At 41.5% G+C, this 26,427-nt stretch overlaps 1 protein-coding gene across 21 annotated transcripts in view; it reads left to right on the forward strand.

The window, feature by feature from the left end:
* Kcnma1 (potassium calcium-activated channel subfamily M alpha 1) overlaps positions 1 to 25,421 on the forward strand; it is a 705,305-nt gene extending 679,884 nt beyond the window's left edge. For 5 of the 21 annotated variants that reach the window (XM_087586671.1, XM_087586673.1, XM_087586675.1 and 2 more), the window contains 5 exons: positions 4,226 to 4,420; positions 6,814 to 6,932; positions 8,405 to 8,629; positions 10,878 to 10,906; positions 17,699 to 18,363. In XM_087586671.1, coding sequence (XP_087442797.1) covers positions 4,226 to 4,420; positions 6,814 to 6,932; positions 8,405 to 8,629; positions 10,878 to 10,906; positions 17,699 to 17,853 — 723 coding nt within the window. In that variant the 3' untranslated portion in view covers positions 17,854 to 18,363. Of the gene's footprint in view, positions 1 to 4,225; positions 4,421 to 6,813; positions 6,933 to 8,404; positions 8,634 to 10,877; positions 10,907 to 17,698 lie in introns of all 21 variants that reach the window. The other 16 variants (XM_087586686.1, XM_087586678.1, XM_087586684.1 and 13 more) reach the window with 7 other exon arrangements.
* Positions 25,422 to 26,427: the final 1,006 nt, after the last annotated feature.

The raw sequence follows: 26,427 nt of genomic DNA on the forward strand, positions 1-26,427 counted from the left end.
TACAGAAGTTGGCCTCCTCCTCAGCTTTCTCCAGCTTTCCCCTAATTCAACCACAGGGGTCAGCAGTTTCTGTTCATTGGTTGATTGCACATATCCGCATCTGATTCTTTCAGCTACTTGTTGGGTCTTTTGGAGGGCAGTCATGATAGGTCCTTTTTTGTGAATGACACATAGCCACAGTAATGGTGTCAGGTCTTGGGGCCTTCCCTTGAGCTGGATCCCACTTTGGGCATGTCTCTGGACTTTTGTTTCCTCAGGCTCTTCTCCATTTCCATCCCTGCATTTCTTTCAGACAGGAAGAATTATGGGTCAGAGCTTTGACTGTGGGATAACAGCCCCATCCCTCACATTATGCCCTGTCTTTCTCCTGGAGGTGGTTTCAATAAATTCCTTCTCCCCACTGTAGGGCCTTTCATCTACCCTCCCCCAATGCCCTAAGTCTTCAGAGTCTCTCACTTCCTAGGTCCCTCCTTCCTCCCAAGGTTTCCATTCTTTCTGCTGGCTCTTAGGGCTTCCTTTTACTCCATCCAATATTAGATCACATTTCCCTCTCCCCCCTTCTATCCGCTTTCCCTCTCCTGTCCCTTCATCCCTTCCTGAACTCTTGTGGTTGCTTTCTTCTCCCTCCTAAGTGGAATTGAAGCGTCTTCACTTGGGCCCTTCAGCTTGTTGACCTTTGTGAGTTCTGTGGACTGTATCTTTGGTATTTTGTACTTTTTTTTCTTTGATAATGTCCACTTATTAGTGAGAACATACTGAGGATGTCCTTTTGGGTCTAAGTTACCTCACTCAGGATGATATTTTCTAGTTCCATCCATTTGCCTGCAAAACTCGGGACGTCTCCTTTCTTTATAGCTAAGTAGTATTCCATTGTGTAAATGAACCACATTTTCTGTATCTATTCTTCTATCATGGGACATCTGGATTGTTTCCAGCTTCTGGCTATAACAAATAGGACCACTATGAACATAGTAGAACATGTGCTCCTGTGTCATGGCGGGGCATCTTTTGGGTATACTCCCAAGAGTGGGATTTCTGGGTCTTTCAAATTGGGTAGAACCTCCAGTGCAATTTAAGTTTGAAGTCATATAAGTAATTCCTTTTACTCCTAATTGTAATGGGAAAACATCTATCCTATATGCTCCTTATTACATCTTTTTCTTTTAACCTATGTGTGTGCGTGCATGTGTGTGTGTGTATGTGTGTGTGTGGTAAATTCTATTCAATTGTACATCCTTCTTCTCATTTCTGGGTCCCACTGAAACTCTTTGTCTCAGTACCTCTTACTTCTACTTTTCCATTTTCATTTTGTCTGTGGCTCACTGAGTTTAATTTGAGTTTGTTGCCTGAGCTTGAGTAGGAATATATTTACTAAAGCAAGGAAATTTGTCTGTGGCTACACTGCTGATGAAAATAATAGGTAGCCTTTCCTCCAACAGTTTTTAACTGCCAATCACTCCTCCAGGAGGGGTGGGGGTCTCACTAACTCCTCCCCCTATCCATCCTGAAATATTAGTTGGCCCAATTTTGTGTAGTTCTTGTGCAGTTGACCACAGCTGTCCTCAGTAAGTCATTGGCCATGTCATATCCAGAAGACCCCTTTTTGGTGTATATTTCCCCATCTTCTAGATTATGTTAGTTCTGCCCTCTCTTGTTCCCTGAGCCTCGGAGGGGATGTTATAGCTGTCCTACTTGGACTGCATCACTCTACTATTGCTTACTCTCTAGTGACTACCTAACCAATCAAAAGGATTCTTTGGATTTTATCTTAAAAACTGTTTCCTTCCTAAAGAAAAAAAATGCCCCTCATTTCTTTATGTTTGGGTAGGCCATGCCCAGTGTATCAGCAAATGGGATTGCGAATGTTTGTCATCTATGTACCAATGGTTGGAATTATCTCCCAGCCATTGGTCTAGAATGGTAATTGGAGCACAGAGGCACCTGTCAGGTTTGTGTCTAGTTTTCCCTTATTTAGTATAGTAGATTGGATTTGGTAGGATATTCCCCTGCTTCTGAGGGTGGGCTATCTAACTATAGGGAAAATATTGGGAAATGTTAGTAAGTCTTTAATCAATTTAATCAGTCTCTAGGATGTAGTCTACAGGGCCTTCCTTGTGTTCTTCTTTAGTCTAGAGCAGCGATTCTCAATCTGTGGGTCACAACCCTTTTAGAGTCCAATGACTTTCACGGCAGCCACATATCAGATATTCTGAATATCAAATATCTATATTATTATTTATAAAATTGCAGCTGTGATGTAGCAACAAAAATAATTTTATTGGTGGGTGGGGGGTCTACCACAACATGAGAAACTGTATTAAATGATCCCAGCAATTAGTATGGTTAGGAACCACTAGTCTAGAGAAAGCTTAGGCACTGAGGCTGACTGAGATATGAGGTTCAAGAAGGACAATAATGGCCTTCCAGCTTCTAGGACAAAAACTGAAACAGGAAAGAATAGTCAAGGGATATCTGGGGATGAGAGTGACTGTTTTCTGTCATCTACAACAGTTCCTTTCCCATTGTCTCTGGGATCAGGTCAGATATATTTACCAGTACTTCCTGGCCTTGAGTTTCTCAGTCCATCAGGTGCTGAGAATCAGGAATCCTTTATACATGCTCTGATATTCAATTTTATGTGTGATGACACTGAGACCAAAATATTCCAGAACTTTCTAAGGCCACAGCTTCTGAGTGAAGACAGCATTTAACTATGGGATCCTGATTGGGGAAAAAAATCCAGAGGATTAGTCTTAAAAAACAAAACAAAACAAAAACCTGATGTTGGTAAGTATGCAAATGCCATCTTGCCTCTGTGAGCCCTAGCATCAACTCTGACTGTACAGGCACAATAAAATGCAGTATGACTGGGCTGCTACCCAAAGGAGGGCAGCCCCTGAGACTCCAGTTTCCTTATCTACCCCATATGCATCTGCTCCCTTGGGTGTCCTAAGCTCTGCTTGTCCACACCAGAGAACAGCTGAACTCTGAATATAAATTCTCAGCTAGAGAGCCTGCATGTAACTTTCCCAGCATTCTTTGCAGTTGGAATTCTATGTGCTTTTTGGTTGAGTGCTTCAATAAGGAACATGAAATCCAGGCCCTCCAGCAATATCTTTTTGACTTTAAAGTCCATGTGGAATTCTTTGCATATAAACTCAATCTTAATAGCCATGCTGATTTGAGTGTAAGCACTGATGCCCAGGACAGAATGACGAAGAGCTAGTGACAGACTGGGATGAATCCTCATCCTAGTCTGCTTTGTTCTCCATGACTCACTGCCAGGTAAACTCTCAAAGAAGTTGCAGATAAAACACACCTCTCTTTTCTAATGCACTCTCGAGGCACATAGATCCTCAAAAGCTGTAGCCATGACTGGGTTTGATTTTATTGAGATGTTTTGCCTTCTTCTCATGGAGGAAAATGGAACAAGCCACCTTTAGCTTGTATTTCCTCACACTCGGTTGGGTAACTCGTGCCATTTTAAGGTCTTTTCTTATACCCGAATTAAGTTTTTAAAGCCCCCATTGCCTTCTTCCAGACAGACATGCTACGTTCTAGGTGGGAGAGAAATGTACCTGTAGGGGAAAGTTCTTTAATCAGCTATATTTGCCTCAGACAACTGAGGCTATTGGCAAACATCCTAAGACATGCACAGTAAGTTCCTTGGCTCATAGATTTATGCAGCCAGTTTACTGGCAAGGCCTTCTGGGTCCAGCCATTATCAAAGCCTATGACAAAGTGTAGAATGTGTCATCCTAGATTCTCTTGGCATCTCATTCCATACAGAAAGTAGTTGTGCCATTTGTGGGTGGCCCCCTAACATACGGGTGATAGGCTCTCAGGGGTTACCTTCCTTTGGGTAGTAGCCTAGGCACACTACATTTATTTTGTCCCCAGTGACAGAGTTGATGTTTAGGCTTACAGAGGAGAGGCAAGGTAGTATTTGTATACCTGCCAAAGGCAATTTTTTGGGGGGGAAGGGGCATTCTCCTTTTAAGAAGAATCCTCTGAAAAAAAAATTTAAGTATGTATTCCATAGTAGATCCAAGTGGGAGAGAAAAGACTGGAATAATTGGAAGCTGCTGTGTTTTCCCTTCCCACAGAAAATCATTTGAAGAGACAGGCCAGAATCTTTCATGGGAGATACCAAGGAAAGTTGTAATTTGGATGTCACTTTCTGGTGTTGGTTTAAGAATGCCTCTCCTCTACCTTCTCTTTCCAGACATACTTCAATGACAATATCCTCACCCTAATACGGACCCTGGTGACAGGAGGAGCCACGCCAGAGCTCGAAGCTTTAATAGCTGAGGAGAATGCACTTCGAGGGGGTTACAGCACTCCGCAGACACTAGCCAACAGGGACCGCTGCCGAGTGGCCCAGTTAGCCCTGTTGGATGGGCCCTTTGCGGACTTAGGGGTGAGTCTACAGCTTAGATAACTCCTGAGCCCAGTGTTTGCAGCAAGTGCGAGCTGAATGAACTGTGTCAGATGATGACTAGCTAGGCACCTACGTTTTTCTCTTCCTCTGCAATGGAAGTGGAATTTATGGAGCCCTATTCACCAGGCCCCAAGCTTTATGCAGAGATATTACTGCAAATTCACCTACCAGATCTTTGATGTGTTGCTCTCTGGCAACTGAGACATAGGGCATTTGCACCAAGGCATCAAGGCTTTGAAGCTAAGGGCCTTTCCTCCACAGCTGCCTTCCTCAGGTATTTTCTTCACGGAGATGAAAGGGGCAGGTGCTAACAACACATAGCCAGGTTTGGTGAGCATTTTAGCAGCATCTTGATAACCCAGCCACTCAGCTTTGACTCTACCTGAAAATAGGGATGCTTGGCCCCAAATCCCAGTGTCATAGTTTTGTATCTATATACTGTTGACACAAAAATTACAGCTCTCATCTTAAAGGGGAATAAGAGATAGTTTATTTCTGAGCCATTTGGAGGGACCATGGTTAAGAAACAACACATACTTATATACCCCAAATTCCTTGTTTCCACATGAAAGCAGTTTCATTCATGAAGTTACATAGTTTCATAGAACCAAGAAAGCCATAAATCGAGACAACTTTAAAATCCATTGTTGGGGATACCAGAAGCAGATACAGCAGTCTAGGAGATTTCCTATAGGCCCTGGATGTTGTCTGGTGACATTTTTAACTTCTGGCCTAGTGGAAGTTAGTGGTCTGCTAATTAATAGATTTCAAAATGTTTGTATTAGTCACAAGATGTTAGTTCTGACAGAGAAAGATTCTGACAAGGCAGGGACGGCTGTTCTGGAGGGCCAGAACTAGCCCACTATAAGGCAATGAGCTTCTGGCCTTGCAGCATCTTGCCACAGTACTGCACTTCTGAGAAGTCGCTGGTCTCTGTAGAAACAGCTCTATTCTCTATTTGAGGATAATTTGTTCATAGTATCATCCACGCACTGGTCGGTTTTGAAGCATCAAGGCTGTCCTGTGTTTCCAGAACAATTAGCCAAAGTGGCAGGGTCTCAACTGGTACCTTTGATGTCTTGATGTCTCTAATTCAAGACCTTGGTCTTAGGATTTCTGAATCTAGACCCAGTCAACCTTTCCCAGGCCTCCTTTAGTGGAGGATATCAGAATCTCCCTTGGGATTTTGTGTACTTCCTTGGGTCAGGCATTTCAAGAAGTGTCCCACCTTGACTTTCATTCCAAACTCTCCTGAAGAAGGAGTTTAAGGATTGAAACCATGAGTCTTGGGGATATTTATACCTATTTAACAAAATATACTGTTGCCCAGAATGCCCCATTATGGAGAATGCCTTGCTTTGTAACATAGGCCCGTCTGTGGGCCAGGACCTATATTAATCTGGGGCCATTTTAGAAGGAATTCCATAATTGGTGGCTCTTTTCCTTGTCACTTCCTTACTAATACACCTGAATCAGACTAGTATTTTCAACAGTCATAAGATGTTAGAACCTTTGTAGTCTAATATAATGCCCATCATCCTAATTCCAGTGATATCAAAGCCAAATATAGTCTCTCTCTATTCTGAACAAATCCATTCTGTCATGCAGTTCTGTAATAAAGTCTACTTTGAGTCATGTGTCTGCAAGAAGCCCAGAATTTTTGACTTATTTCCAAACGTGAACACTGTTTTCACCTTGTGAGTCGAGCCCCAGAACTTGGGGTGCAGTTGTGAACCAGTTAGTATCTCGAATCCCAGTTATCTCACCTGTAGACTCCCACACCCTCATCCCTCTAGACATCTCAGAGGTCTGCAAATTGTGCTTTTCACACTGTCCTTTTCTGAAAGAGTCTTCTCACATAGGTCTTGTGGGGTCTCTTTTATTCTTGCAGCAGTTTTCATTATCACTTGGGCAGTTTTGATATCACAGTCCCATCACAGTGGACACACTCGAGTGGGGGACAAATAGAATCCTTACTTTGTAGGGTTCCTTTTGACTCTCTAGCTATACAACTGAGACCTTTCAGTCTCTCTCTCTCTCTCTCTCTCCTCATACACACACACACACACACACACACACACACACACACACACCCCTCAGGTAAAGGAAAAACAGAAGCTTGTTTGAGCTACAGACAGACCTGTGGGGACACCAGAGGAAGCTCCCATAGTTGTCAGATCCTTAAAGTCAAAGGATTCTGGGTCCAGGTTGTTATCCACACTGACGTCTTCAGCCACACAGTCTCTTGGCATAGATCTTCAGCTCCAGAGACAAGGAATTGTATTTTGATGAAAAAGTTCGCTTTCCCCCAGGCCTCGATTCCCAAGCAAATAAAAACTGATGTTTCTCTCACTCCCTTTGTTGTGTCCCAGGATGGTGGTTGTTATGGTGATCTGTTCTGCAAAGCTCTGAAAACATATAACATGCTTTGTTTTGGAATTTACCGGCTGAGAGATGCCCACCTCAGCACCCCCAGCCAGTGTACAAAAAGGTGAGTGTGTGTTCTCACTCTGCCATCTCACCTGAGTGCAATGGTATTGATGCCTTCTCTTGTCTCCTGCAGGCAAACGTCTCTGTGTGCATGCCTTCAACATACTGCCTACATCAAATCTGATATGAAGCTGAGGAGTTATGAGAAAGATTTTTTAATTACTAATAGTACAGGTGAAGCCATTGAGGGAAGAATTAGTCCTTTGCGAAGTAGCTCCTTTACCATTGCAGAAGTCAGAATCTCAAGCTCTGGTTCTGTGCATAACTTCCTTGTTTCCTAATGTGGAGATAATTCACATTGCTGATAGTTTTGCATCATGTATTTCATAACTGACTCACTTTCTTTCATATATTTAAATTTATGGGCTTTTTTCTGATATGCCTTAATTTAATAAACTCATGGCAGGAAAAACATTAAGGATGCATCCTAGAATTACTCAAACCCATGAGTTTGTTTACTACACTCTAAAAAAAGAGGGCCTTAAGGTGTTTCTCAGATCTATAGAATACAATCATTTGAGGTGTTAAAATAAAAATAGTGTGATATAGTAAATTCAGGTGTGTATAAGGAAAAAGCATGCATGCACGTATAAAATTACGTAACAGTGTTTATATATTTAATGCTTGGGAATTACAGTATTTAGCTAAAATTTGTTGCGGACTAATGTGTTGCTGTACCTCAGTAAGTAGGAGACTCCTCTGCCCAGTTTCCAAAGACCAAATTACTGAGCCCTACCCTGGGGCTTGTGATTCAATAGATGGGGGAGGGTGGTAGGGGGGTAGGAGGGGTGGGGGTGGGGTGGGGGTGGGGGTGGTGGGTGGTTACTAAACTGTTTCCCCTTTTGTTTTTACTTTGTTCCTTTGTCCCTTCCTTTCTTCCTTCTTTTTGGTGCTAGGGATTGAACCCTGGGCCTCTTGCATTCAAGGCAAATGCTCTACCACTAAATTACATCCCTAGACCAACAACCAGCATTTTTCTGAGGTTCCAGGGAGTTTCTGCGACCACACTTTGAGATCCATAGCTGCAGAGGCAATGTGCTGATCATTGTAATTATGGCTAGTGTCAGCGAGAGAAAGCTTGACCTAATCGGCAGAAGGCAGGTCAGACTTTCATAACGAGGGGGCTATTGTTAAAGCAGTACCAGGCAGACATTCTAGAATGGAAGTTACTATGCAGTTGGGTGACTGTCATGAACTTGACCCTTGGACATTTGGCCCACATAAATGATGATGTGGCTTTTCCATTACCACCTCTAACCTGGCACCGTTGCTTGGACTTCTGGCTGCCTTGTTGAGTTAAACATGAAGATTTCCTTTAATTTGGAAGCGAATTTGAGGTGACTGGACCAAGTACATCATTCAGTTCCTCAGATAGATTGACATAGCCAGGGAATTAGTTCTTTTAGAGTACAGGTGAGGTCAGTGGTATGCCTGCTTGACTCATCCTGCAATACCTTTGCTTTCTCTGTCTAGGTACGTCATCACCAATCCCCCCTACGAGTTTGAACTCGTACCGACAGACCTGATCTTCTGCCTGATGCAGTTTGACCACAACGCTGGCCAATCCCGGGCCAGTCTGTCTCATTCCTCCCACTCCTCACAGTCGTCCAGTAAGAAGAGCTCCTCTGTCCACTCCATCCCGTCCACAGCAAATCGGCCAAACCGGCCCAAGTCCAGGGAGTCCCGCGACAAACAGAAGTACGTTCAGGAAGAGCGGCTTTGATATGTGTAGCCACCGGCACCCCTGTGTGAAACTGTATCTGCTACTCATTTCCCCAGTTGGTATTCCAGCAGAGTAACTTTCCTGTTCCCTGTAGTCCCCTCTTTTTTTTTTTCCTTTTCTTTCTTTCTTTTTTTTTAACACATTTTGCATATGTATGATAGTGTGCATGTGGTTGTCATTTTTATTTCACCACCATAAAACCCTTGAGCACAACAGCAAATAAGTGGATGGACCAAAAGTTGTTTATGATTCTAGGGGAAAAGTAACCCAAAGGCATCCTCCAGACATAAATAGCTCACTGCAGGAATGAGTTCACAGGTTAGAAGGGAACACCTGTGAATTAGTCAAAGCAGGTTTATTCTGGTTTATCAGGATCATCAGAATGCTTTGGGTTTTGCTTTTCATTTTTTTGTTTGTTTTTTTTTTCTCTCTCTCTCTCTCAGTTTTTATATACACACAATAAGTTAGCACACAATCGTTTGAAACAAGCAACCAAAAGAAATGAAAACACATTGATTGTTTCCACTCTGGGCTGAAGTATCAGAAAACGTTTGAGCAGCTTTCCAAGTGTGCTCAAAAGATGATTAAGTATCTGCTTGTTGTGAGAGAGCATCGGGAATTTTTTTAACTTATTCACCAAAGCCTTTTTGTCTCAGAGCTAGCATCTTCCAGGTATTTAAGTGAATGTTTCTAACTTTAATGCAGAGAGAAAAACAGGTTTCTACTCCTGGATGTACCAAATCTTAGTCATTTCATTTACCTGGAAAGAGGTCTGATCACATATTAAATTGTGATTCTGTCTCCTTATGCTTGCCATAGGGATAGCTAGTTTTGTCTTTCACTTTTGACATTTGGGATGAAAAGCCATATGTATCATAAATATCAGATGTAAGTCATTAAGAACTACCTTCCTGGGACTTTTACATCCTTTCAAAGGTGAACCACTTACCTTATGTACAGAATAAATAACGCTCAGAAGAGAGCAAGTATTTTCCATACATTCTCAAGGGACCTTTTTACTCCCCTTTGTTTGACTAACGAGGGCCCCCATGCCAAGTAGAATTCAGGCTGGGGCAGTGGTGGAGCAGGAAGGAGACAGACCCAGTGGCAGATAAGCTTTTCTGTAAGAGATGACTCACTAGAAAAATCAGAACGTAGGAGGATGGAGACTCAAGAAACACGAAAGCTAGCGACCACATTTAAATTGCCGGCACAGCTGTATGACGCTCTGTCCCAAAGCAGAAGGCTGGCAGGAAAGGTCTAGCATAGGTAACCCTTTTTAACACAGCCAATCCCTATGGGTAGATGACTGATGGGGGAGAGAGTTTCCCCTTCATTGTAAGATTGGAAGGACGCTGGAACAGTGAGCCAAACACATTGCGGTAGTTGATATTTTTCTTTTGTTTCTTTTTCTTTCTTTTTAAAAAATCTGTTAGTCAGCAAGGGAGGGAAGATTGACAGATACCTTTTCCCAATATGCAACTATCAGATGTTTTATGCATGCAAATTATGTTTTAGGAATTGGCCAACTTCACCATAACCAAATTTGGGTATGGGTGGACTAGCCTTGGGCTCATATGAATTTAATTGAGATATTTACTTAGAAATCCATTGGGGAAAAAAAACAGGGGTTAGGAAGGAGGGGGGATATCTGTCATATCTTTAGCATCTCTTTTTTAAAAGGTGTTTTTATGGTGAATGTTTTGGGTTTAGATTTTTATCCCCTGTCCCCTCCAGCATGATGGTTTTGGAGATTTGCTTGCTGTGTGATTGACAAGCACTTTTACTGACAAAAATGGTGAGGCTCTGTCAGAACCTCCACCTTCCCCAACACCAAAGACAGGGGCAGTGCAGTATTCCAACCAGCAATGGGTGGGGAGGCATTGTATACATGTAAATTTAAAAGTCCTGTGAGTGGAAGTGTTTTTTTTTAAATGATTTTTGTCCTTATGTATTTGATTTATATATGACATCTAGCTATCTCTTTATATATAACTATATATATATATAACTATATATATATTTATATATATATATATATACATACATGTCCCCTAGTTTTGGATCATGAGAGATCTTCATGCATTCTTTGCAAAGGAGGTTATGAGGTTTTTCCCTCAGAACATTTATAACTATACGAATGTGCCAGTTAAAGTGCTCAACAGGAAATATGACAGTTTAAAAGCATTGTAAAACTCACATAGCTTACTTCTCTCTCTAAAGTGCAACAAGGATGACTAGAATGGGCCAAGGTATGACAATTAATGGTTCTGCATGACCTAGCCACTGCTGGGGGTTTTCTTCTATAACGTTGTCCTTGTGAAACTTTTGTGGAATTAAAAAAAGGAGTTACAAATTTTATTCTGTTATTGTTTATTTTTATTTAAATTATTCTGTTTGTGGTTCTCTTTCTTTTGTTTTGCTTCTCCACCCTCTTCCTTTCTCCTTCTCTTCCTTCCTTCCTTCCTTCCTTCTTTTTCTTCCTCCACTCTCTCAATTGCTCAGCGCAATGAGGCTGTGCTGCTGCTATGGCTAGATCCCTTAGAGTTTGTTTTGGTGTTCTTGGGGGTTGGGTAATCTGGGGGTAACTTCTCTCCATCTGGCTTGCCTTCAAATCTGCACGTGGCCTCCCTGCCCACCTTGGTACCTTGCCCCAAGTCCAAAAGCATTTTCCCATTGAGAAACCCAGCTTCTTCCACTTTCCCCATCACCACTGCCCAAACTCAGCCCCCACTGGTCTGTTCACATCTCTGTGTTGATCTTGGCAAGACCCACAAAATTGAACCATGATGCCGGTTGATAGATATTTTGTAAGACAGTCACAGCTATTCTATTTGACAGACGTCCCTCTCTGTTGATAGTGGACCCTCCTTTCATTGTAGGAGGAGGATTATTAATGGCAAATGCATTGGTCTGTTTACCTGTTTGATTAGTAGGAACCAAAGTTAAAGCTGTTAAACTGTATGAATCCACTTGAGAGTGCAAGCCCAGTTCTGATGGGGCTGATGACTCAGTCTAGAAAGAACTCACACATGTCTCCTGCCACATGCCGTTCAGACATTTGTTAAATCCCAACCACAAATGGGGCAGACAGAAGCCAATCCAAAGTGTCTTTTTAATGCAATTGGTTAGTGGCTCCTGTAGATGAAACTGTAACTGACTGGAATGGGGAAAAACTGTGACATGAGATGAAATTTGGGAGTTTTCTCTGGACTTTAGGCACATAATCCCCACTGCATAATTGAAGATCATTGAGAATTGATCAGAGGTAACTACTGATATATTTGTTGGTGGCAACAGGATCATGGTGACTTCTCTTTTATTAGCTGAAACTTCTATATTATACTTTTAATAGAGTGAAGTCTCTCCTCCACTGTTTGCCATTTTACTGCAAACTCCCTCTTTCAGGAGAAGAAAAGCTTCCTTAGGGAGGAGGCACATGGGTCCTTTATTCATTGTCTCTTCCCTACTTCTCCCTCACCCAAACAAGAAACAAACAAGGAATGTTAGAAAGTGAGAGAACACTGTGAAAAGAGAAATGCATACATTTTATAAAAATCACAACTTGGAGTGTGGTGATTTCCCTAGTTCTGGAAGAGAAGCAGTTTGTGAGCCATTCAGACTGCTTTGCTCAGGCTTTAGAAAGGGTTGATGTTAAGAGAGTTGGGAGAGGAGGAGGAAAAGCTTTGCCCCCGCTGTCTGGTAACTGTGGAATTGTCAACATCCCTAAAAGCCACCATTGGGGTCCTTCTCAAATCCAGTTGAAACAAACCCAGTTCCCCTATATTTTGGAGATGTTTCCAATTCCATTATGAAATTAAGGCTAAGATATTAAACTCAGGATATTAAAGCGGGCACACACCCCCTATGTATTTGAAATCATTTTTACATTTTAAACTGTCTTATACTTTATCTGCATCCCCTTGGTTTATTCTTGGAAAAGTGGCAATTAATGCCTGAGGTGTTGACATAGCTGATTTGCTGGTGTCAGGCTCTTGGAGCCAGATTCTGTTTCTAAGCCAGGGGGACAAGCCCTGTGAGCTTAGGGACTAGAGAGACTGACTATGCCTGTTGGCAGCATTATTGAGATCCTAGGTGACCAGAGGAACCTTTGACTGACTGTCTTTCAGCATGAGGAATGCCTTAAAGGTGTCTATATCCCAATAGAGACAATTATATCAACCTTCCAGGTTCCTATAGCAACAGGCTCCTTGAAGAACAAGAAAGTACAGAAACTTCTGGGAGCAGAAGATAAGACAGGGTACAAATCAATTTCTCCACCAGCTTCCATCAGCCAATCTCTGCTTTGTCATAATATGATAAGGGAGTAGCTGTGGGCATCTGTCACTAAGCTGGATAAGTATCTCCCATAAGGAGACTGCACGTGGAAGTAAGCAGGAGAAACTTCTGTTACCTAGGACGAAAGAGTATCCTCAGGGTTTGGCTGGATGCAAGGATGGACGGTCATAGTGGTCCATTACAGAGAAATGCGATAAGAGGAAATTTGTCAGAGTCTGGTAGAAACTATGCTTCTGTGTATGGAATGGCTATGTTCTGCTAAGGTTGTAGAGAAGGAGTCTAGGCACATAGTTTTGCCTGGGAGGCATCAGGTTTTCTAAGTGTAGGAAGCTTATCACACTACCTATCACAAACATAATCCAGGAAACCCCATGAAGTTGCCCTTATAAGTTGGAGTTCTTTGTAGCTATTGCTGTCTCATTGTCCTCTGTATTCAAATGTATTCCTTTCCATGCCTTTGCTCTCAAAGCCTCAGCTCCTGGTGGTACAGAGAGCCAGTTATTCCAAGTTCCTTTACTGTGCTCTCAGTTCCCTGATTCAGCAATCTTCTCTGGAGAGTTTTATGAAAAGGCTAAAACCCACAATGCTGACCACCAACAAAGCCAACAAAAGTCCCGTGTTCACAGTGTAATGGTTTCTTCCTCTGCCTTGGGAGCTTTGGGTGGTTCAGCCCTTCTTTACCCTAATAACTCTCCTCAAGAAGGAAGTCTAAACCCTTGTGCTAAACCAGCCATTTCTTTATACTAGCAATCGAAGATGCTGGTGGTTTTCCAAGCGGCAGGACATCCATCAGGTAAAAACTGGCGTCAGAAACACGGACCCACTGCATCAGTCTTGAACTCACCAGCATAACATTCACCTTCCAGATGAAGACTATTTACAAGATCCTACTGTGTTATCTCTTTTGCTAAAATCTTCATTCTTCAGTCTAGACCCCAATTTATACACCCTAGGTCTCTGCTTCAGGCTCCTCCATTGAAGAACTTGATGTGCAAACACAACATTCAGAAAGTACAACCCACCCCTACATCATACTCACAGCAATGCTAAACAAAGAGCTAATGCCTAAGGCAGTCATCACAGCTACTCAGCAAGTTACAGTTGTAAACACATTTCCCTCTCATAATAAAGCCAGGTGTTGGGGTTATTAGAATCTCCATATGACAGATATGGAATATGAAGAACACCAAAGTCTACGTTGCTTAGTCACTACAATACAGTGCCTGAATCCTAACAGTAACAAACATAGCAAATATTATTTGCTGACTCTGAAGCTGAGTGTGTAGTAAGTCCTTGATGCCTGTTCCGTTGACATAGTCAACAAGATTAGGAGTTATTTTCTCATCCCTATTGTAGAGAAGATGAATAACAATAAGATACTTTGCATAACCTTTTCAGAGCAGATAGTATGTGAGAAATCCAGGGGTACTTGACTCTAGCCCACAAGCTGGTGCTATTTCATTAGTCCACCTCCACATAGTCTGTCCAGAGTGTACATAGTAGCTTAGTTGGCTCACTGTGGTACACTTGCAGTTGTGTGGCAGTCATCTTTCCCAATTGTATTTTGTTATACCAGTCTGCTCACCAGGTAAAGGGGCATGTCACTTCCTCCCTATCTCTTAGTGCCTTATGATACAAGTTCCTGACAGGTCACACAGTATCCCTGGAATGAGGCTATCATGCATATATCAAACACAAGAAGTTTATGAACAAATATGGGTGTTCTATTTTGTATTTGTATTTTGATTTTGGGTCTGGTACCAAGAAGGCCCCCAGAAATCACAGAATTTCTTGTCTCAGGTATGAAATAAGGACACAGAGAGCATTGAGATCAGCGCAGCATCGAAGTGGAGTTGCCTTAACCACTTCAGTACTTATGAGAATTCCTGCTTTGAGTCCCATTTCTAGTGCCCAGTTTTGCAGTGATCTGTTGGCACAGCTTTGCCTTTAAATGGCAAGATTCTGTGTGCCAAATTGTTCCCATCTTACCTGAAGGACATTCCACAGAAGCCTAGTGGCTGATGACCATTAAAATGTAACCCCTCTGATGCTGTCCAGGAGACATTTGTCCCCAAACATTTTAGACAATGTCCAGAGCATCTTACTAGCTTCATTTCCTCAACATCTTACTTGACCAGGCCTCCCACAGCCTAGGCTTTTGGAGCTCAGGAGACATTGTAATTATACAGCGTTCTCTCAGAAACAGTGAGACCCTCACCTCCTAATGAGGAAGTGTTCGGCTTCAACCCTTTCCTTGCTTGAAGCTGCAGTCTCAAACTACATGGGCTATACTGCCTAGGTTTTCTCTTTTGGGCAAGAAATTTAAAGAGAAAGGAGCTTAAATGAGGCCAAGAATGCTGTCTTTCTTAAAGGCAGCTGGAGGAAATTGATACTCTTTCCGTGGTGAAAGGTCAAAATGCCCCCTTTGAATTGAACTGTAAATACTAAATTCTCAACAATTATTCTCCGCAGCAGTTGTAAAAAATTTCAGCAAATTGCAGCTGTTTGGTTTTTCACCCAAAACACACCCTCCTTTCAATCAGTGAGGCTTGCTCTTCCTACCTGGCATGTACAACCCAGCACTAAATCCCTTCAGCAAAATTGTTCTCGGTAACTGTTCAGCCAAGAGCCAAGGGCAGCTTGGGCAAACAGCATAAACACCAGGCTCCTCTCTGAGAGCCGTCTTTGCACATAAGCTGTTTGAGGAAGTCGTAGTTGGAAATTGTTTCAGAGACCTGGCAATGCTTTTAAAGCACGATAACCATCACACTCTCCTCTTCTCTGAAAGGTTAGTTTAATCGTAGATCACAAAAAAATTGGTTTCCACAAATGCATAATGGTTCATCTATGTCACACTTGAACTAAATGGTTTTTTAAATGGAGCTGAAATTATTTTGATGTGTACACAGTCCCAGATTTCTATACAACCTTTTTTAACCAGCCCATCAGGAGTCTTGCCTCTAAAGCCTCATTAATAATTCAGATGTGCTGATGACTTTAAAAGATCTATGGAATTGAAGCTCAGGGAAAGGAAAAAAAAAAAAAAAGAAAACCTCTGCTTGACAAAGAGATAAATGAATGTAGAAAGAAGCTGTAGGAGGCTGGCAAGCTGTAGATCATCTCAGAACAGATTGTAACTTTATCATTCTGTCAGGGGGAATAATTTAAAGCACTTAATCAGTTAGCTTCACTGTGAGGATGTAGCATTATGAATTCCTATCATCCAATCTGTTCAAATCAAAGTGAATTTAATTGTAATAGGTGAGAGAGCCAGGGCAGGAGGGATCACAGAGAGAAGCACACAAGAGGTAGCAAGTGTCCTGAGGGCTAAACTGGGCTCTTGAACCTTCCTCAGGCTTTCCCTTAGCCCCAGAGGCAGCTACATTGAGGAGCCAAGGCACCAGATATGGTGAAAAAAGCAGAGCGATCATGAAGTAATCATAGATGCTTAACATTTATGTGCTAACACACACATGCATGCATGTGTGCACACCCACACGTATGTGTGCACACACATACCACACATCTATATGTATACACATGGACAAGCACACCCACATTTGTGTGCACAGGCCTACACACACACACACACACACACACACACACACACACACAGCTGGGCAATCATTTTAACACATAGGTCCACAACCAGACACAAGGCATATACAAATGATTTCATAAGCGATAAAACAAACACACACACACAAAAAAACCCCAAAAAACAACAACTAAAAAAAACCAAAAACAACAACAACAACAACAAAAAAAAAACTGGACCTTAGATGAATCACCATCTCTTGGGCAGTGTATGTGTTTGAAAGCTGTTTTGTTTCCCCTCTTCCTTCCCTAAGCTACCATAATGAAGTCTACAATCTCCCAAGCTAGATGTTCTGTTGCCCGTTGTTTCTAATCTGTGCACATGGCTAATTTTTCAGAAAATTTTAATTCTAGAAAGGGTCATAGATTAGAGTTAGACCCTGGAAAACAACCAGCTAAGAGGCTGCTCCTCTGCAGAGACCCCCAAAGGCCCTGACTCAGCAGTCTCTCTCATCCATATCTGTTCTAAGCTCTTAGCATGGGGGCAATGGGGTGGGATGAAAGTGGAAAGCCACCATGAGCTCTCTGCTCACAGCTTGGGTTATTATAGTCAGCTGAGAGACTGCCACCTGCAACTCCTTCCATGATTTCACACCCACAGAATTCTCATTCTGTAAGTAAAAGCCACCTCCAAGTCTCTTTTAGAACAGTTTTCTATTCTATTCTGATTTTTACTCTCATTGGCCAGCAAATCCTGTGAGATTCCTTTAAGGTCTTCCCCCTTCCTCATACCATCAGAGGGATGCAGAAAGGACAGAAGTGGTAGAGTTAACAAGAGCCTTTGAGTCTGCTTATTATAACAAAATTGAGGCAAAGCTGGGACTAGGTTAAACTTCAGAAAGATTCTAAACCACGTGCTCTGCACTAGGGATGGTGTCCATCTATACCAGCATAGTCTCTGAGGTTGGTCTCCTCCAATGCCTCCCAGTCCCTATAGCACATTCATTTCGTTCTTCACTTACTACAGGAAGGAGAGGCATGATTCAGGTTCTGGGGGGCTTCTGTACACTGCATTTCTTAGCAATTACTCACTGCCGGCTTCTATTGATTATCTTTATGCATTTTCAATGAACTTTCCAAAAGCTCAACCTAGGACTAATTAAGCTTCTCATTTCTCCTTCTTGTTCTCTATCCATTTTGCCCTTTAGCAGAAAAGAAATGGTTTACAGATGAGACGGATAATGCCTATCCCAGAAACATTCAAATCAAGCCCATGAGTACCCACATGGCTAACCAGATCAACCAATATAAATCCACAAGCAGCCTGATCCCTCCAATCAGAGAAGTTGAAGATGAATGTTGATTCCCAGGAGACCAGAACTATTTTTTTAAAGGCTGACAAACTGCATAAATGGTGACGTGACTTCTCTTCCTCTTACATGCTGAATCACTGGTGGAAACACTAGAATATGCAAGAATTGCAAGAAAATAAAATTAGACAGATCTTTCTCTTTGCCTTGAATATTGCTTCCATGTATTTTGGGAAAGAAAATTATTTCATTTATAAATGAACATACTAAAATAGTCATGTATAGTTCCTAGTGTTTTAAATTATTTTTATTTATTAGAAAGAAAATATATTTTTCTTTTTTTCATTGTCAGATATCTTCCCATATATCACAGCAATGCAAAATTAAAATGAGTAAGTGGCCAGATTCCTTAATGCACATTTCTCTTCTTTCTCTCTTTTCGAGGAGAATGATGGTCACCACCCCAATTTGTAATGAAGGGAAATGGATTACTAAAACAAATTTAAGATGACCAACAATGTACACACATATTTTAGTAAATCAAAAATAAAAAGTAAAAGAAGTGGAGGTGAATATTATTTCCCTCTCTCCCAGACAGGTGTATGTTTTGATCTGCATTGACACCAGCTCTTACAAATCAGACTTCATTATCTTCACAGTTGAAAGTCATCTCTTTGTAGTTTCAGTTTTCCTCCAGTGTTTCTTATCCTTTGTTCATATATTTAGAAGAAAGAGCTTCTTGCAATGTTTCTGCAGTTGCCAGATCAGGTTTAAGCACCCAGCTCAGGATATGGGAGGAAGTGTTTATCGGCACACCTAGAATATGAAGGTCATGAGCCAGAGGCACCCAGGAGCAGGCTCTGTTGTTCTCATGGTGAGGCCTCCTCCACCATGTTTTATGCTCCTTGTTTCATACTTCTGAGTCACCCAAGCAAGTTATGTGGACTGTGGGAGGATCTGGAATGTTCTTTCCCTTATTCAGAGCTTTTAGCCTGAAAGTTGGTGAACATCAACGCATAGTTTTACCTAACAATAGGATCTAAGAAGTATGCATGCTTATCACAAATTTTTGGTTTAAAAGTCAGACAATGTTCACTGTCAAGGAAATGACTTTTGTTCAAATTTTCATTTGCTGGCTTTCCTTGGTCGAATCGCTGGGACAAAAACATTCAAACTCGCTAAAATACTTACGAAAACAAAACCAACCAACCAACTAACCAAACAAACAAAAACCAGTAACAACCAAAAGGAAAGTAAGTCATGCTCTTAACATAGACTGTTAGAAAAAGGCCTTTGAAAATTACCAGCAATGAAATAAAATGTATCAGCCACTTCAACCTGTGGTCAAAAGATTTTTCTAGCCATCAGATGCAATCGTGATGTCTGAGCTCTGCTGTTGCATGCATGCCCAGTGTATAGTCACCTCAACAACTGTTTCAATCCAACAACTCAGAAAGTCTTTTCAGCTTCGCAGTGATCAACCTTTGATATGATCATCAGGGTCTCTGGAGAAGCATGGGTGTGACTGTAATTTTTACTTCCTTAAAAATGTAAAATGTGGACACTTTTTCAAACTAACCAAAATAGCCCCTACAGTCTTATGACATCTCTTCCATGAACTCTTTAGGCCATGACTCAGTGGTCCTAGTTATGATAGTATAAATCAGATCAGAGCAAAGCAATGTGATCACCATGGAAACATATGTCCACTAAGGACTCCAATTACCAATGTAAGCAAAATGAGCTTCCACCTCTGTCCACTCCCTGCAGAGCCAATATAGCTGTGCTTCCACCTTGTAGGCATTGTCCTGCAGTGACCTGTCGGACTGTGGTTACTCTGTTGTCACACTTTGTAGAATTAGTTCTATAAAAGTATCGTGAATATAATGTGTGTCCAATTGGATTGTTAACACAAAAATATTTATAATCAATCACTAGTCTACTCAGGCTAAAATGATGTCAGCAGTTTTATATTCGGGCTTATAAACATTTCTTGGTTTCCAACAGAACTCAGATGTGTTGGTGGGGAGAATCCACTGCCATTGGATTCCTGAAAGCATTCTTGACAGCATTCCTGAAAGCTAAGACTTCCTTTAAAATCATGATTTTGCATTGGGGTTACCTAAGTACATTCATGTCAATCCACGCTCTTTTTCCCTTCCTGAACCACAGTAGGCTCTTCTTCACACTCGTTCCCACCTTACCTCTGAATTTGTCTTAGTTCTTTGATCTCCTATGGTGACCAATGTTGTTTACCTAAATAATCTTCCATTAGAAGAATAATGGTCTTACCACTCTACTTGATGCAAGGCAGGAACCCGAAGCATTTCCCACTCTAGCTATTGATTTAAATCTAAACTTGTTTCTCAACCACAATGGCTCTGATAGTTTCCTACAGTAAGGGGCTCCCTCTGTTTACCAAGCAGCTTCCCAAACCCAAGATAGTAGAAATCTATTTTCTTCTACGATAGAGTAATAAAGGAGGAACAGATCAAACATGATTCTCAGATTGTATAGAATAGAGTTCCCATTTGGCAACTCAGTTGAAACAAAAATAACATTTGTTAAAAATAATGCGAAAGAAAACATGAAAAATTTCCAGTTTGTTTCTGTTGGTTGAGTTCTGAGTCATCTGTAGGATAAAACACTGTCTCTCCAACCACATTCACCTTAGGCCAATGGTGGTCCTCTTTGAAATATTCCACATTAGAAGGCTCTGATCTTTATTCCCTGGTTAGGGTTCCAGAAAAGCTATCTAGGCAGACTAATGATGCTTGGGTACTTTGGGAATCAGACCATTTGTAAAACAAAAACTACTTGTGTATGAGTACATCACTGCCATCACCATCTTTCTCGTGGATGGAGTTTGTCTTTGTCTATGTGACTGTATTTTGAAATTACCCTCCCCTGCTATAACCAATAGAAGACATTCATTTACAGTGTTTTATGTTTATGAATTGATTATGTCTAAGTCACCTGGAAGGACAGACTTCCTTCTACAAGTTACACTTTGTGTTTGTTGTTGTTATTTGTTTGTTTGTTTATTAAGTGTTGGAAGACTTTAATCAAGGAATTAGAATGGTTTGGGTTGAGTTGGAAGTGGAGAGTGGGAAAATGTATGAAATTAGGGATATTTTGAATGGAAAACAGGAAGTGCTCACCTATGCCTGATTTAGAAGTTCAAGAGCACTCATATATAATTAGCTATTAACTATTAAAATTTTCTTTAAATCCTCCAGCTTCAGTGACTTAAACATGAAGCTGGTTTGTTGAGATGGTGAAGGTCCCTTTCAGACCAACTAAGGCAGTGCTTGCCTTGCCTCAGTCAAGTCCTTGGATACCACTTTTTCCAGAGCTGTAATTATGGCTCTTCTGGCCATATTATCAATATAGCATTTCCGAGTTGAACAAAACATCCACTCTCTGGTCTGGACAAAGAACAGTCAGGTTGGTTCCTATGCTCTTCAGCTTGAAAGCTCTTAGAGTGGAGATACAAAGGTTTATGTCCAGATTCACCTCCACCACTAATGAGCTGGTTTTATTCATTCTGGTTTCTCTTTACAGCCTCCCTCCCCACCGTCCCTGTCTCTTTGTGCCTCAAAGATTTGGATAGTCTCTTCATTTCTAGCCCACATCTCCAACAATATGTAGAGAGAGTCTGGACAACCCTACTGTGCTGGTGTCATTCCCGTTCATGTTCCCCCATCTACACTCACCCTTATTTCTCATTCCATTCCACTCGTCTGTTTGTGCTCATGTTAGCACAGTATCTTTGCTGCTTAAATACATAAGTGTCGTTTTGAGCTTCATTTTCGTCCAGGAGAACCTGTGGAAAGAAAGATAGAAAGAGGTAGAAAAGTACAAAGAAAATCAGTATCAGATAAGTGACTTAGAGTCATCTTGACTACCAAGAGATCACAGAAATTCACAGAACTGAAGAATCACTTTCAATTTTCCCACTAGATTTCCTTTCTGTCCCTGCTGTTTTCCCCATGTTCTTAACAAGTATTTTTCAGTTGTAAAACAGAATGATTTCTCGTTTAAATCTTATGATTTCTTAATAAAATGAGGAGTCCCTTTGGACTCATTTAGGTTACTTAAACTAAGTTTATCCAAACTGGCCATTGCCCATGCATGACCACGTTATTAGTAATTCCAAGATTACCACCAAAATAAGGTAATGCAGAGGATATTTTAAATTTCATTTTTGAATACTTATGCTAAGACTTTAAAATATTAAGAAAGGGACACATGTGGCCAAAGACTCTTGTTAGGATCCCCTTGCATTCCAGGCTCACATGGCTTGCTGGAGAAAGGATTCTCATTTAGCAATTTTTTTTTGATTCTTTTTTTTTTTTCGGAGCTGGGGACCGAACCCAGGGCCTTGCGCTTCCTAGGCAAGCGCTCTACCACTGAGCTAAATCCCCAACCCCAGCAATTTTTTTCTAGACAATTCTTTTTAACTGGATTTTTGAGCATGAAAATGTGTAACACAGAGAATATAGCAAAAGGTTAGAAAAAAGAACAAAAAAGGTAGATGCAACACTTTAAGAAACTGTGGAAGGAGGTGGTACCTAAGTAGAAGAGAAGAGGTTCCCTTGAACCTGAATGGAAAAAATGATAGGTTGGGCTCTAGAGACTTTCCAACAGGAAATGCTTTGTTTGACTGAAGGCACAAGGATCTTGAGGTTTTTTTTTCCAATGAAAGGAGCTATGGTGTACTGCTACCAAGGTGATTTTGGTATGTAGAGCAACTCACCTTCGATAATAAGTTTGTTTCCATGCACTCACTGAAAAGAAAAGTATGGCAAGAGTTTATGGAAGAAACTCGGAAGTAGGTAGTTGAAGAGCCACATTTAAATTGGAGCATTGATTTAGAAAGTCAGAGAGAATCACTGAAAGGGCTGAACAAAGGATAGTGATGATTGCACCCTTTGGGGGTTGAAGCCTTTGAGATGTTCAGTTCTTTCAGAAACATAGGCTCTCAAGCTGAACCTTCTCTCAGCAGCATGGGATCTCAAGCAAATTTCACTCAGCAACACTCAACAACATCTCACCATGAAGGACACCAACCTTCCTCCTACATATCTACCCTGTTATGCAGTACTCAATTATTAAAATAGCCATGGATCCACTGCATAGATTAAAGGGAAGGAATAGATTTTCAGATTTTTTTAAAAAAGAAGCTTGCTGGCTATACTATTTTACAGACATGACTATAATACGAATGCCAAGTAGACCACCAAGAAATCATAGAATAAACAAGAATACAGGACTTCCAACTATGAGTGAGCATTATCATGCCATCTTGTCAGGTAATCTGCTAACTGGGCTTTAGTAGACAGCACCAGTACATGTTTGTCAAAGGAATGTTGGGGGATTGAATATAACACATTCTTGCTTGCAGTAAGCTTAAAAATCCAACATAAAGGGGAACCCTAAAGAGCCAGTAGAGAAAGAACAGACATGCATATAACACTGTCCTCTAATAGAATGGGAGATGAAAGAACAAGCAGTTTGAAGTGGTTTGTAGACTAGATGGGGTTTCAGAGTTAGGTGAGCTGAGGAGCAACATTCCAGCTCATTCAGGAATGTGGATGGATCAATGATTTCAATAATTTATCAAGTAATCCCTGGGTACTTCTTGCTGGACAGCTGTGTCCCTTCTAGGCAACAGAAGACATGTAAAACATACATGCAAGGAAGACTTTTTATTGAATGGGCTACATAGCAAATAAGTACCATGACACTTTGTGGAAGTTCGACTTGAAGTCTAAGGCTGGATAGGAGTTTGAAAGGTTCTATACAAAGGAAGTGCTTACTGCAGATCTCAAGGACAGAGCAGTGCAAAGGGACACAAAGGGACAGGAAGGAAGAGAAGATGAGAATGTTGGACAAGAATTTAGGCAGCTGAGAAAAGGGTTGTTTTCTTCCCTGTACAAAGGAGAGGAGGAGAGATGCACTCCCACTGTGAAGGTGTTCTGGGCTGGGAATGCAGGCAGAGCTGAGAAGATGATCTTGGAGTTCCTGGTCCTAAGGAAGGTTCCTATACCACACACACACACACACACACACACACACACACACACACACACACACACACGAGGTAATTATAAAATGAGAAGCCTGGATGACGTTTTTCAATAAAGGAGAAAGTATAGGCCTAGACAACAGGTCAGTAGAACTGTCTAGGGACTACAGCCAAGTTTTCAGGGCCTCAATAGAGCAAGCCAAGCTGATGTGATTAGGACAGAATATCCATTTAGTATTGAGAGAATAGGAAACAGAGAGGGAGATTTAGAAATAGAACAAAATGGGGCATCCAATGAGGGTTGAGATCAAGGGTATCTGAAATGGTGAGTCAAAAGTGATGAGGCAGACTGGAAGGACCAATTTCCCCTTTGTCTTTATCTCATATGGTTGCCATGAAGAGTGGATTAAAGTGGGAAACTAGCAGGCCATTTTAGGTTACTTTTTAAACTGTGGAAATGGAGGATATGTGGGGTATCTAGGTCATCAGCATGCCTTCTAACATACCCACAAAAAAGTCTGGAGAGGTGGTCTCTCCTTTTATCAGTTCATATCACCCCCCGCCCCCATTGTACCTCATCCCTCGGGTATAGCACATTCAGAACCTTCTCGTTACGACAGTCTAAATACACAAAATACTAAGGTCACCTGATGGCTTTTCTGGACCAGAGTAAACACGAGAGCTGTTGGCCAGTTGAAAATTAATCTCCTTCCTAGGTGGAATATTAAATTGAAAAGAGTTTTCCCCCTGGTTTGTTTATCCCACAGGGAACTTCTGTGTTTCTTCTTGTTCTCCAAAGCTGACCCCAAAGCTCTCCAGGGCCTGTTTTAGGAAACAGCACCTGCCCTGCTGTTTAGAGTCTTAGATGGAAATGTACACACACAACACATGTGCCTGTCAAAGCATCCCAGAACTTCCTGCCCTAGGGATCCAGGAGGTAGTCATCCAGGAGGAGGTAGTCATGGGGAAGGGAGCCCCTACAATGAGACAAGTCAAGCCCCAGGTCTACACTAAACCAGAGCCTTTCTCACCCCAGTACCTCTGTTCTCCTTTTCCTTCCGCTGTGTACACATTTGACCAGAACTGCAACATTCAAACATAAACCCAGATCTGCCTGGAAATCCTAATTAAAGGCGTTCAGTTCCCAGGTGGTACGATCACATCCTGCCTAAAGTGTCTGGCTCACATCCCACCATGCAGATGCTGAAAAGAGACTTTTCCCCATTTAACGCCAAAACCTTCATTTGGAATTTCTTCAGGGGACAAAGGGGGAAAAAACAATTCAGAGGTACCCATATGCAGAGGTCAGCCTACAACACGTTCATTAAGGGAAAAGAGTGTGGTTTGTTTATCTGTTTTTCACACTTTGATTGCTGGCATGGTGACTATGGCTATGATAAATTTTGTAACCAGACAGGAACTGGAGAAGAGAATAAATGCTGGTGCTCTGAAATGACCTACCCAACTCTGTCATCTGTAACAACCAGTGATAACTCTCTTGTCTTGTAAAAAAGGGTTTGTACATAACTTGTACATGGTTTCATTTTGTATTTTTCGCAGATTAAAAATTTATGTATTTGTGTTCTAAAACAAGGAGTGTTTCTTGTGTCTTTGTAATTGTCACATAGGGTGTGGGGAGGGTTAGCAGAGTTCCTATTTAACCCCTTTCCCCTGCCTGAAGGTGAAATTGTGTACCACCAGCAGCCATGAAGCTGCTTGTTCAGTTCCAAGTGTGAGGCACGTTGCTGCCCAATATTGCCAGGAGCAGTGCTGGGGAGGAAGGGTAACCGGTGTCAATGAAAAGCTTAGAGTCATGCAGAGCCATACCGGGCTAAAAGGTCACATGCTGCTACGGATGACTCCAGAATATAGGACTGTAAAGACACAGCCTACATTCCAGAGAACCTTGAGAAGTAAATACTGGATCACTTCTGTCACCTGTTCTCATGCTAGCTACCCTTCCTTGCTACCTGTACAAATGAGCAAAGTCTCTCTGCCTTTTACTTATCAAAACAGTGGTTGAAGCTTGCTTAAGAGGTGGGTTTTCTTGTTCCACGCAGCCAGAAATGAAACATCATTTCCAAGTCAAGAACATCCAATAACAATGCTGTAATTTGAGTCTTTAGATTTCCAGAATCTTGTCAATGTGAAGAAGTCTTTACAGGACATGAGACTCCTTAGTCTGAGACTGACCTGGCTTCTGAGAAAAGAAGATGCTGATGAGAGAGTTCCATGTATGTACTGAATGTAGCCTGTCAAAAATTAATATCACTAGAGATTGTAACCTTCTTCATTAGCAAAATGTTAATGTTTATATTATTTTATTGGGACTTGGTGACAAAACTATATGTAATAATATGATTTTGGGTCTCTAGTCGGGAGGACAGAAGCAATACATTTTTGGTTCACAGATTAAAAATTGATCAGTGGGAGAGAGTACAGCTTACCCTTACAAAGATATAAAAGGTTGCTTGGCTCTTTGAAGAACAATCTAATTGATTGATACTTTGAAAACCAAATCTCTGGGTACCTATGCCCATTAGTCTTTGTCAACTCAGCAGAGACTAGAGTCATATGGAAGAAAAGAACCTCAATT

This window comes from Rattus norvegicus, chromosome 15 (assembly GCF_021556685.1).
Source record: "Rattus norvegicus strain SHRSP/BbbUtx chromosome 15, alternate assembly SHRSP_T2T, whole genome shotgun sequence".
NCBI classification, from domain to species: domain Eukaryota; kingdom Metazoa; phylum Chordata; class Mammalia; order Rodentia; family Muridae; genus Rattus; species Rattus norvegicus.